Here is a 12267-nt window from a genome sequence, read left to right as displayed (position 1 = left end):
ACAAAAAAAGAAGAAGTTATCTAATATGAAGTTTTGATTTCAAATATTTCTTGAAAAGACAAGTATTAACGGCCTTAGCTCGCTGTAATAACCAAAAAAAGAACAACAGTAAAAAGTTAAAATAAACGAATATATCACTATTATGCTATATAACGAACATAGATGTTTTCTTAATTAAGTTATTCATTGTTCAATTTTTGGAATTTAATATTTAATTTCTTTTGAAGGAAGGTGGAGAAATAGAAAAACGGGAGAACATTAAGAAAACCCATCGAATACAGGAAACGCGTTAATATACACGCTAGGTTCTTAAAAAGACAATTAGAGTACATTATATGAGAGAAAAAACAAAATAGAGTTATAAACAAATATCTTTGAGCTAGAGATATAAAAATAAATACACCAATCATATTGCCTTGTAAAAAAAAGGAAAAAGGCTCGTGGCTTTGGAAAGAAAAATCTCTTGAACATATATAATTAGTCAACAAATATTAATTTAGAGGACATATTCTTCTTTTAATTCAAAAATTGACTCGATCATTGCACCATAATCTCCATCTTCTCTCTCTCTCTCTCTTTATCTCTCTCTCTTGTTCTCTTACTATCTTTCTCTCTCTCTCTCTCTCTCTCTATCCCACTGTCTCGCATCATCCCTCTCTCATTCTCTCCCTCTCTCTCACTATCTTTGTCGTTCTCATCGACTATCTCTCTGTCGTTCTCACTCTAGATCTCTCTTTCTTTCATTGTAAGTCACTCTCATCTCTCTCGTTGTAGACATATCTCTCTGTAGATTAGTTTCTCTTTTTCTTTTCTCTTCCTCTCAAGTCTTTATCTCCCTTTCTCGCAGTCTCCATCTTTCTCTCTTGCGGTGTGTACAGATCTCTCTGAGGAGATCACAGAGTTCGTGGATTTGTGGCTACGGAATGGTCAGGGCCACAAAACATTTTGTGCCCATAAAATGGTTCGTGGCAACAAATCCTAGGAGGGTTTGGCCGAAATAGTGCATGTGAGAAAGAGAGAGACGGAGAAACAATAAGAGATCAATCAAGAAACAATAAATGCTTGATCAAGAAACATTGAGAGATTGAAAGAGAAACAACTAAAGACCGAGAGACATAGATAGTGAGCGCAATAGAGAGAGATAGTGAGATAGAGAAGGTAACAATAATGAGAGAGGAGAACATAAGAGAGAGTAGAGGTGACAATGGTGATTGGTGGTGGGAGAGTGTAACAGTGAAGATGATAGAGAAGATGAAGATTAGGGAACAGAAGATGAAGATTAGGGAACAATATTTGATCAAGTTAGTTTTTAGGTTAAAAAATAATGTACTCCTGAAAATGTACAGAAAAATATGAATTCTTTTTTTTTTTTTTTTTTTTTTGTTGAAATAAGAAAAATATGAATTCTCTAATTTATTCTCTAGAGATTATTCTTTATGTGGTAAAGCCAGTCTTCCAGCGAAAACAAAAAAAAAAAAATCATATTACATGTGGCATCTAAACTAGCCTAACCCCACCCCTTCTATAATTAATCATGTCTTTTCGTGGTCAATCTTACTTTTTCGAACTTGAAAACTGTAAAAAAAAAAACGACTAGTAGATGAAAAAGTAAGGTGTGCCTACCACCACGAATCCACGATCAATATATATGTAGCATTTTGGTGTATATAATAATATCAATTGGCGGCCGGCACAAATGTCATTTTTGTGTTAGTTGGGGCTACACAAGATGTGTGGCCAAGGCCTGGCGAGAGTGGCACCAACTCCATTTATTATTTCACACATCCTCATAGCATTGAATTGGCACACCTAGCTCCAATAATTTCATTTTCTAATTCTAATTTACTACCCAAAAAAGTTGTCTTATTCTCCAAGTTTAGGACAAAGATAAATATACTACTAATATTTTTAATATCTTATGAGTTTGAGCTATAAACACAATACTTTGATTGATTTTAGGCCTATAGTTTGGATGGACTTTAGACCATACAATTTAAAATGTTTAAATTAAGACGGTTATCGTGTCTATGATGAACTAACATGTGTCATTGCGGTTAAAACTTCAATTTTTTTTGTGTTAAATATAATATTTTCTCACAATGGCATTCTAGTTGAGTGTTTAAATGTATATATATCTCTCTCTCTAAACAACCTGACTGAAATCTTACTATTTCAAAAATAAATTTAATTTTTAATTTAAAAAAAAAACTCTTGTTATTTTCCAAGCAATTAATTTTCCATATCACTAGAGGTTTCCACCACATTCCATCTCTTTCTCTCTCTAAAATAATCTCCCTATATAAAGGGGAACATCATGTACATCAAATTAGCCAACAAACAAGAGAAAACAAACTTGAAGAATTTAGAGAGAGAGAGAGAGAGAGGAGAGATGAATGGTTGTGGTGGTGGAATGGAATCCATTAGAGAAGGAGCTTCAAGAGAGATACACATGAGTGGTGGTGGGGAGAAGGATGCGCCACAATATCAGCACTACTCAAAAGAGAGATGTGGGTATTTCCAGATGCCATTACACTACCCAAGGTACAAGAAAACCGATTACGAAACAATGCCGGAATGGAGGCTTGATCTTCTTCTAAAGGAGTACGGCCTACCGGTTTCCGGCAATGTCGACCAGAAAAGAAAATTTGCCATGGGAGCTTTCCTCTGGCATTACTAGCTTGTTATTTCTAGAGAGAAAGAGAGAGACAAAAGAAAGCAGAAAGTTGTGATGGTAGTAGTTACTTGTTTAAGAGATAAAAAGTGGTTGCTTAGTAATTGTGAGATGCTTAATTAGTTATTATTATGTATAATTACTCCTAGGATAGGATGCATTATTATGTAATGGGTGTTCCTTGCTAGCTAAGCTCAATCAAGTAATCATAATTTATTTGTAAATCATTTTTAATTAATTTTGCTATCCTTTTGTATTCTTTTACTAGCTAGCTTGATCTCTTCACGAACAACCGTGCTAAATAGCCCGAGTTTGGAGGCCGATCACCACTTGAAAGGTAAGGGTGTGCAAAAATATACCGAATCAATCAAACCAAACCGATCCAAACCGGTCCAGTCGGTTTTCTAACCAAACCAAACAACGAGTGGTTTGGTATGGTTGTAGATTTTCAAAAACGAACTGGTTTGGTTCGGTAAATGGATGTAATTTTTAGGAACCATTAAAACCAAACCGAACCAGTTAAGTTCAATTAATATTTATAATTGTATATTTACATATTTTTTCTAAAATATATACATATCATATCTCCATAATTTCATACAAATACAACAACACCACTACAATATAATGTTATTAGCTAGTATTATATTAAAACAATTCATGTATCGATAATATTACTAGCTACTACATAATATTTCGGTCGGTGGCCTGCACATGTCTTTAATGTTTCAAACGTTTTTCAACGTATTATGTTAGTTTGATTGTTTCTCCAGATTTTTAAAGAGTGTTTTCTTGATTTTATACGTCAGTATATGAAGAAAGTAACTCGATTCGGCAATTTTCATGGAGAACAAATTGTTTTATGGATGGTTTGGTATCCAGTAGTATCCAAACCGCTTATGATGGTTTGGTTAGTAACCGAACCAAACCATGAACGGTTTGGTAATGGTTTGAAAAATCACTAACCAAACATGAGCGGTTTGATAACGGATGATACCAAATTACCGGATACCGAACCAACGAACACCCCTATTGAAAGGTGATGTGGTGGGCGTTGATTGTCAGGTTGTTTATTCCTCGTCAGGCCCTGACAACTCGATTTCCTTCACATTACCTTTTGGGTCGTGGGTCGACTTTGAAAAGTCGGCCCATCTAGTGTTTTTCTCTTTTTACAAATACTATATATTTTACTCATCCCTCTGCTATCACCCGTCTCCACCTAGCCATGTTGGTGTGTCAACTCACGTTAGTAGGTCGTCCAATGCGGAGGAACAAGTAAGATTCAATTTAAAGGATGACGTGCTGACTCATTTTCGATAAATTTTTTTAAAGTTTGACTATGACCTAGACCGTTTCTTTGTATGGGTGAGTCAGCATGTCATCTTTTTAAATAAGAAATTTTTTTAAAGGATGACGTGCTGACTCATTGAGTCGGTTTTATGTACAATTTGAGGAATTGTCCCCAGTGTCCTGTATGTTCTACATAGAACAAGTGACAACTTTGTAGAAACCTTTAAAAAGTGTGAAAAGACATACTACATCTTGTCCTATTCTGAGGCGGTGGGCGATACACAAGAGTGCCCGTCTTAGCGGGAGTCATTTAAATTGTCTTTAGGTGTAATGGTTCGTGTAATCATTTTAGCCTTAAAAATTTCATATATTAACAGAATATATGAAACCTCTACCTATAACGAGATCTACTAAAAAAGATACGACTATCAGATCATTTTAAATTGGCACTAGAAAAAGAAAATCAATGACATTATTGGATTGTTATACATTTTTCATTAATAACCTAAAGATTGTCGTAGGTGGTTATATAGTAGGCATCCAAGATTCGATATACAATTACTTACATTTAAAAGTTCCAACTATATAAATTTTCTGTAGTTATGTGGCTTTGACTAAAGTATTGCTACTTGTACCTCCACCCTCTAGGGCAGGGCACCAAGCATACCCACAAACATCTAATTAGATTCAATACCCAATTATATGGGTCGGGAGTCTCGGGACGAAGCCAATTGACCCGAAATCTCGATCTACCAAATGCCCAAGTACATAGTGCTTTTGGGCATCCGAGGGCTTGAGTATAACCGAGTCAACATGGGCTACTAGACACGGGCTAGACGAGTTAGTCTACCATTTTGATGCCAAAAATAGGGATTTTGGTCGTTTAGCCCGTATTCGGAAGGACCATCTCTCGCTAAGTCCCACCGTTTTGGGCTCTCAGGCAGGCCTGGGGCCATTCATTTCTGAAGCACCTAGACGAGGCTTATCAGGTAGCCAGCCCCAACCCAACTTGTCATATGAAGTTAGTATCAGTGCCCGCCCAGCTCCGTCCGTTTCCCACCCCTATCCAACCCTGCATCCTTGGATTAGAATTCCAAATGGTGGCACACAAAACCTAGAAAGTAGCAGTGAATGAAGTTGTATTCTAAAAGAAAGACTTATCTAAAATATTTAATGAGCCACAAAATGATTGAGTTCTTCACTCAATTCGATATGATGTTGTGTCATTTAATAATAGTGATCACAACAAATTCCTAAACCCAACGCCCAATTGAATGGGAAATGTTTTTGATAAGTGTGAACAAATTTTCACATATACGTGGAGTATATATAATCTAAACTTCGAGTTTAGAGTCCAGAATTTGACACCTAATATCAAAATCAATCCACCCCAATATATCTACCAAGTAACATTATACTACTTGTATCCAAAGTCAAATGATCGATAAAATATTAAAAAAAGTGTATACTAGTCGGTCAGTCTCACATATCAATATTAGTAGTAAAGTTTGAAGAAAATAACCCGTATACTCCTTCATAATAATACTCAACAATTGAAGGACTTCTGTAGTGCATATCTTCTCTTCAGTACAAAAGTTTCAGGTTCAATTATATAGGAGTGCAAATTCAGGATGTATTGAACTTAAGTAAAAATAAAGTAGTTAGATGAGTTTTAAACAAATAATTTAGTTGAGTTATGGACCAGTAGTATAGTTGGACTTTAGACTTGTTTATTTAAAATTAAATGTGGCGGTTGTTTTACTTATCACATCGCACTGATGTATCAATGCCTTTGTAATGAATATATCTATTATATAAGACAAATGCTAAATGAAGCTGCATAATTGCTTCATAAAGCTATTTGCTAGACACAACCATATATTTTTTATTAAATTGCTAAACAACACCAGAGATCGATTTATTGGTTTTATGTAGCAAATAATTTTTTGAATCTTAGATTGCAAAATACAACTATGTTAACTTCCCAAAATTATTTAATAGACACAATTTTTTCCTTTATTAAATTATTAAACAAAAATAAAATTGGTTGTATTAGTATTATCTAATAAAAATAGTGTTATAGGTTTTAAAAAAAATATACATTATTTTTATGTAGCATGATTTTATGAAATATACATTATTAAGGTTTAAACAAAGCTTAAAAATATACATAGTGATTTTATGTAGTATGATTTTATGAATATCCCATGGGATTTTTTTTGTTGAAATATAACCATTGAATTTTTTTTTGTTGAACAATATCCGTTGGATTTTTTTTTTTTGAAAATATATATTTGTTTTTTTTGTTATTTGTTAATATTTAGTTAACTTCTTAGTTTAATGTACGAATATATTTTATTTATGAATAATTAATTATGGTAATAGAAATTTGAATTTTGAGAAAAAATTCGATTATATTTGATTTTTCTTTTCTTTTAGTGTTGGGTTTACCAATTTAAGACGAAATTCAATTAATTTTATTTAGTTATTTTGTTTAATAATATTTGTAGAGTTGTGAATAGAATGGAGGAGAAATTCGGTTATACTTGATTTTTGGTGTTGGTGTTGTTTAGCAATTTAGGACAATGTTTTTGTTAGTTTTATTTAGTTATTTTTGTCTAATAGTTGTCTTTAGCAAAACTGAAGTTGCATATAGTAGCATCCTTATATAAAGCACAATGGTGTTTTTTGAGGCCAGCCGTTGATTTATCTCCGGATATTCACGTCTCTTGGATTGGCTGCGTGAATCTTTTCATCACACGGTGGAAATATAGCCACTTAATTAGTTTTCCTTTCACTCTTAAAACTAATTTTGTAATTTCTTCAAACTATCATTGGACTTTTACACCTTCATATGTATTAGGAATTATCCAATGTATTAACTTCATATAAACTAATTGTAAGGTCATTACCGCCATTTACTTGATATACTCTACTATTATGGGAGAAGATCGTGGGAGGTCGAAACATTAGTGGTTCGGTTAAATAACTCTCCATCTATCCACGATTTTAGGGTCATTCCATAGCCATTTATAATAGGCCGGAGATTACAAAAAAAAAAACTGCCTCAAAATCTCTCAAAGATAACCGACCACTTTATCTCCCACACACTATATCTCACAATGGTCTCTCCTGGTAAGAATGAAATCCATCATGGTGTTTTAATTTTCTAATCTTAATTAGTTTTGTAATTTATAGAAAGAAGAAAAACATCTTTGTATGTTACATTACTGTTTGCCAGAAGGTTTCCATGATATTTTTTTATGTTCTAACTCTTTTTTTTTCAAATTTTGTTCATGTACAGGAGGTGATAAATGGATTCCAACCTTAATGTGAAACTGGATCATGATAAACATTAGAGAAAAACAATTCAGCCAGTTACTTTCCTAAAAAATATTTAATACTTTTTTTTTTGATGAAGTAAAAAAAATATTTAATACTTATTTTAGGATTATTGGTTATTTTTTGTTACTAACTCTTCACTAATTTATTGTCTTCTTTATACTTTATTTTTGTTCGATCGTCTTTACCAATATTATTGATTTGTTTTCGATGGTGTTGTTGATTGATGTCATTCAAATTGTTTAATGCAGGTAGAAGATCATGATATTGTTGATTGATTCCTAAGTTCATCCAAACTTTTTTTAATTTAATCCATTTGTTAATTTCTCTCCATGGAAAGAACTCTCTCTCCTTCTTTTGTTTCATTTTTTCCAATGCTCATTAAAGTAATTTATTTTATTAATTAATTTTTTTATTTCTTTTTACAGGTCTTACAAACTCGAAACATCAGAAATTTTGGATTTATCTTCTTATTTGTTTGGATTAACTTATCTTTTCTGAGTTTAGTCTGAGTATGTACATCTCTTTGTTAAATGAACGCACCCTTCATTTTTCTTTTGACATTTGAGGTTTAAAGTCCACCCTCAAATTACCCCATTAATTAGAGAGAATTTCATTAAAAAAAAAAACTATGAATATTAAAAAGAGTGATGAAGAAATGTTGGGATTTAAGGGTTAGGGACTTGAGGTTGATTTTTTGTTTTAATCGGCCAGGATTGATTCATAATGAGGACGTTTCTTTAATGTTCATAATTCTTTTTTAATGAAATTCTTTCTAAATATTTCGTTTGAACTTCTTCCTTTTGGAAAAAGAATTCACAAAAGATGTGGATATTGAAGAGATAGTCTTTATTGAACCATCTAACACTTAAAAAAAACATTTCTCTGTATCTTTAATATTATTATCTTTAATTATATCAATGTAATCTTATTATTATCTCTAATTATATCAATGTAATCTCCTACAGTAATTGTTCTTTGATTTATTTTTTCATTTACTTTTTTTCATCTTTTTGTAATCTCCCTCTCTAAGGTAAGGAAAGTTTTAAATATCCCCCCTATAATTGTTATAGTGGAGAGAATTTGTGAAGGAAGGAGGCGCCCATAAATCTGCCCTCCAAGGTAATAGTTGTTCTTCAATTTAGTTGCTCATATTTGTTTTTAATTATTTCTCCTTCGTATTGGAAATAATGTGTTTCAAGTAATTTTATGGTTTGGTATATATTAATTTTTCTTTTCTATTTTAAACTCCAGTACAAGTTTTTCAAGTATTTTTTGTATGAGGAAATTATTACCCAACTAGGTGTCCACCGCGCCCTACGGGCGCGGTAGATCCCTTTTGGCTACGCCGTCGTGTCTATAATATGAGGCAGTACGTACTCATCGAGATCAACTACGTCGCGTTGGTGTGTGTATCAAGATCGTGCATATACCCAGACGTTTATGCGTCAAGGAATTCATATCTAGACCATCTACGATTAATCAGAGTCCTGTGATTCGCATTGCTAATGCGAATTACAGGTCTGTGTATAATGTTGGATGGTCTAAAAATGAATTCCTCGACGCATAAACGTCTAGGTATATGCACGATCTTGATACACACACCAACGCGACGTAGTTGATCTCGATGAGTACGTACTGCCTCATATTATAGACACGACGGCGTAGCCAAAAGGGATCTACCTAGGGCGCGGTGGACACCTAGTATATATATAATAGTCAATATAAAAAATAAAAATAAAAAGACTCGAGTCTTTCTTATTGAATTAAAAAACTATTGATGTTTAAAACGAAATTCAAATAATTGCAATAATGGAAGACTTCTTAAATAAAGGCACGCCAACAACACATGGCATGTCAAAATTGTGCCATTATAATTCAAATTATTAGTAATAGTTTACGTGTGAGATTAGTCTAAGTCTATATTTTCCATTCAATTTCCTCACAAAGTTATGTTTAAATCTCTCTCTCTCTCCCTTGACAACTGTAGTATTATAAATAGAACCACATTCAAGGAGTTTATGGGGAAGTAACTTGTTATTGGCATAGCCTCTGTATAAAACAAAGAGATTATGGGGAGTGAAGGTGTTTATTGCCCAAATACAACCACATTCAAGGAGTCACATGTGGCTCCTTTAGTATCAAAAGAAAACAATTTGGTTCACAATGTTGAGAGAGAAACAAGTAGTAGTAGTAGTAGGCATATTAGCCCTTCTAGTTGTAAAGACAGAAAGTGTAGTGGAGGAGGAGGGGGAGAGTACTACTACTTTCAGATGCCAGTGCATTACCCAAGGTACAAGAAACCAGATTATGAGTGCATGCCGGAATGGAAACTCGATTGTCTTCTCAGTCAGTATGGTCTGTCCATAACAGGTGACCTTCAAAACAAGAGAAACTTTGCAATTGGAACATTTCTTTGGCCTTCTCAATACTAACCATATATCTCTAGTGAGGCTGTGCCACAGACATATCCCGGCGGAATCCAGGCCTCGATATGTGTTCGGTCATGATCTAGACAGAGAGAAAATCTTGACCTGACACATATTCCAGACGGATATATCCCTGCCACATTCATGTTTTCTTATATATATATATACTTGTGGGGTGAGTTTCTATGTGAGAATATTGTGTAATATAATTCATGTCATACTAATAAAATAGTTGTAATTTGCTCTATTAATTAATATCTGGATATGAAATCAATTTTTAAAATTTTCAATCTTTTCAAAATTATACATGTCATGACATGCGGAAAAAATATGGTAAAAAAAAATCAATTTTTATTTATTTTGTTTGTACGTAAAGAAATATATTATGTGTATCACATTCTGTTACTGAAAGACGCATCTGTTGTACTGAAAAGTAAGGTAACAACTCTAAATGAATGAAACTAAAGCTGGGTGATGTGTCAGTTTCTAGTCGCAAAGTATTGTTTCGTTCAACTCTACCGTCATAAACATTCAAAAAAGTTTTATGTGTAATAGAAATATTTTTACAAAAACTCTCGATCTAAAATTCTATCTATTACTCAAAAGCACTTATTATGGTTGATTTTCTCTACTTAATTGACGAGTATTCTTTTAGACATCATATGTCTCAGAAGTACTTCAATGGTTATCAAGATTTGATCATAAGAATGTATTTGTAATGTTAATCAAATTACCTTGTGTCTAAGCCAGTTTAAGGGGAGAGTTGTGATCAAAATTCAACACTTGCCTTTATCATAGGATAAATCCGTCATAAAACATCCAGATATGACGTGGTATATTTGCTTGATGATTCGAGTAAATGAATAGGAATATAAATAAATGTGTAAGAACGGACAGATGCACGAATGATATGAAATATAAGTTGTATATATATATATTGCAAACCATCAAATCATTTTGCTTCAAATGCAGGTAATTAAGTACCCCGTTAAAGTCTCTCATTAAAACTTTGACAACAACTCCACTTTTTATCATGAACTCGATAATTATTTAATAACACTACAGCATTTACTATTATGGTATCATACATCCATCTCAAATTCTAAAAGAAGTTGTTTCACTCTATGGTTGTTGTTATCAGTAAAAATAAGAATTATTTGAATCTGCGAGCATGATAACATACTACAATACATTTCAGATGCACAACTTGTTTTTTTTTTTTTTTTTTGAAGCAAGGGAACCATTTCCATTTTTTTTTTTTTTTTTTTGAAAGCCAATATATTAATTCAAATAAAGTTACAAAGTTAGACCAAATCCACAAACATAACAACTCTGGGGACTAACTAGTAAACTGTTAACATTTCGTGGCTAAAATATAAACTTTAGTTTCTAGATGGGAGGACCGACTGAGCCAGGTCGTGTGCCGCCCGATTCGAGTCACGTGGACAGTACTGGATGTCCAGCTGGCTATCACGCGCTTTCTTCCTGAGGCCGTTGATTTTGTAAGATAATCTCCATGATATGTCTGGATCAACGGCCGTCATCCACTCCACCAAAACCCTAGCGTCCCCCTCTATTATAAGAGGTCGGCTGCTCCATTCCTCAGCTAGGGTTATTGCTTCCTCTAGAGCGGCGATTTCGGCGATCAATGGAGACTCCGGTTGGATCTGCTTTTTTCTCATACCTATTATCTCCCCTTTTTCATTTCTCGCTATTGCAGCGCAGGAAGCTTCTGATTCTTTGTAAGATCCGTCAAAATTGATTTTGATCTTACCTTCTTGAGGTGGTATCCAGTTAACCTGCACCGAGTGGTTAGTATTGAAATCAGGAGGAGAAATAGAAAGATACCTTAGGGATTCCTTCACACTCCACCAACACCGTTCCAAATTAGGGGTTTGATTCTGAAAATGGAGATTATTACGAACTTTCCACCATTCCCAGTAAAGGTAAGTAATTTGATACCAAATCTCTTTTGAAATATTTGAATTATTTAGTATATAGTTCATGGTTTTGATAGGATCATCTTTAATAAACGGCATGTCCTGTAATCCTGCATAGTTTATTAAACGATGAAACACTTGACATTCTGCAAATAGATGTTTAGTTGATTCCATTTCTCCTGTCGAACAGAGCATGCAGTCTTGATCTATATGGGGGATTCTCATACCTATGTTAGACAAAAGAGGTAAACCTTCATGAACTAAACGCCATATAAATTGTTGGATTTTTGGAATCATCTGTTTTTGTTTCCAAAAGTGCTTCCATGGAAATTGATATGCTTGGTCTCCTAGTATTGGGTTCTGTTTGATCTGGGTATAGAATGATTTACTTGTAAATTTACCATTAGAGGCAGGACACCATATTAGTTTGTCTTCCATATTGTTGGCATGAATTGGAATATCTAATATTGTTCTAGCATCATCTTGGTTAAAATACGCCATGATACATCATTGTTCACATGGATGATACATCATTCTTATTTCTCTCCTTTGAAAACTTCATGATACATCATTCTGTATGAAGAAGTCTTTTAGG

At 33.5% G+C, this 12267-nt stretch overlaps 1 protein-coding gene and 1 long non-coding RNA gene across 2 annotated transcripts; one reads left to right on the top strand and one right to left on the bottom strand.

Annotated features, from left to right (window-relative positions):
- The first annotated feature begins 6990 nt into the window (after positions 1 to 6990).
- Positions 6991 to 7639, top strand: LOC147535488 (uncharacterized). The gene is made up of 3 exons (XR_015227290.1): positions 6991 to 7096; positions 7266 to 7338; positions 7555 to 7639. It is a non-coding gene; the product is annotated as an uncharacterized LOC147535488 (long non-coding RNA).
- A 3475-nt stretch (positions 7640 to 11114) lies between these two features.
- Positions 11115 to 12173, bottom strand: LOC147535487 (uncharacterized). The gene has a single exon (XM_086650197.1). The coding sequence runs from the start codon at positions 12171 to 12173 to the stop codon at positions 11115 to 11117; it is 1059 nt and encodes a 352-aa protein (XP_086506323.1).
- Between the last annotated feature and the right edge of the window lie 94 nt (positions 12174 to 12267).

This window comes from Eschscholzia californica, unplaced genomic scaffold, assembly GCF_041429995.1.
Source record: "Eschscholzia californica isolate CP2 unplaced genomic scaffold, dmEscCali1.0.p SCAF_6, whole genome shotgun sequence".
Taxonomy (NCBI): Eukaryota; Viridiplantae; Streptophyta; class Magnoliopsida; order Ranunculales; family Papaveraceae; genus Eschscholzia; species Eschscholzia californica.
This window is presented reverse-complemented; position numbering and strand designations above follow the sequence as displayed.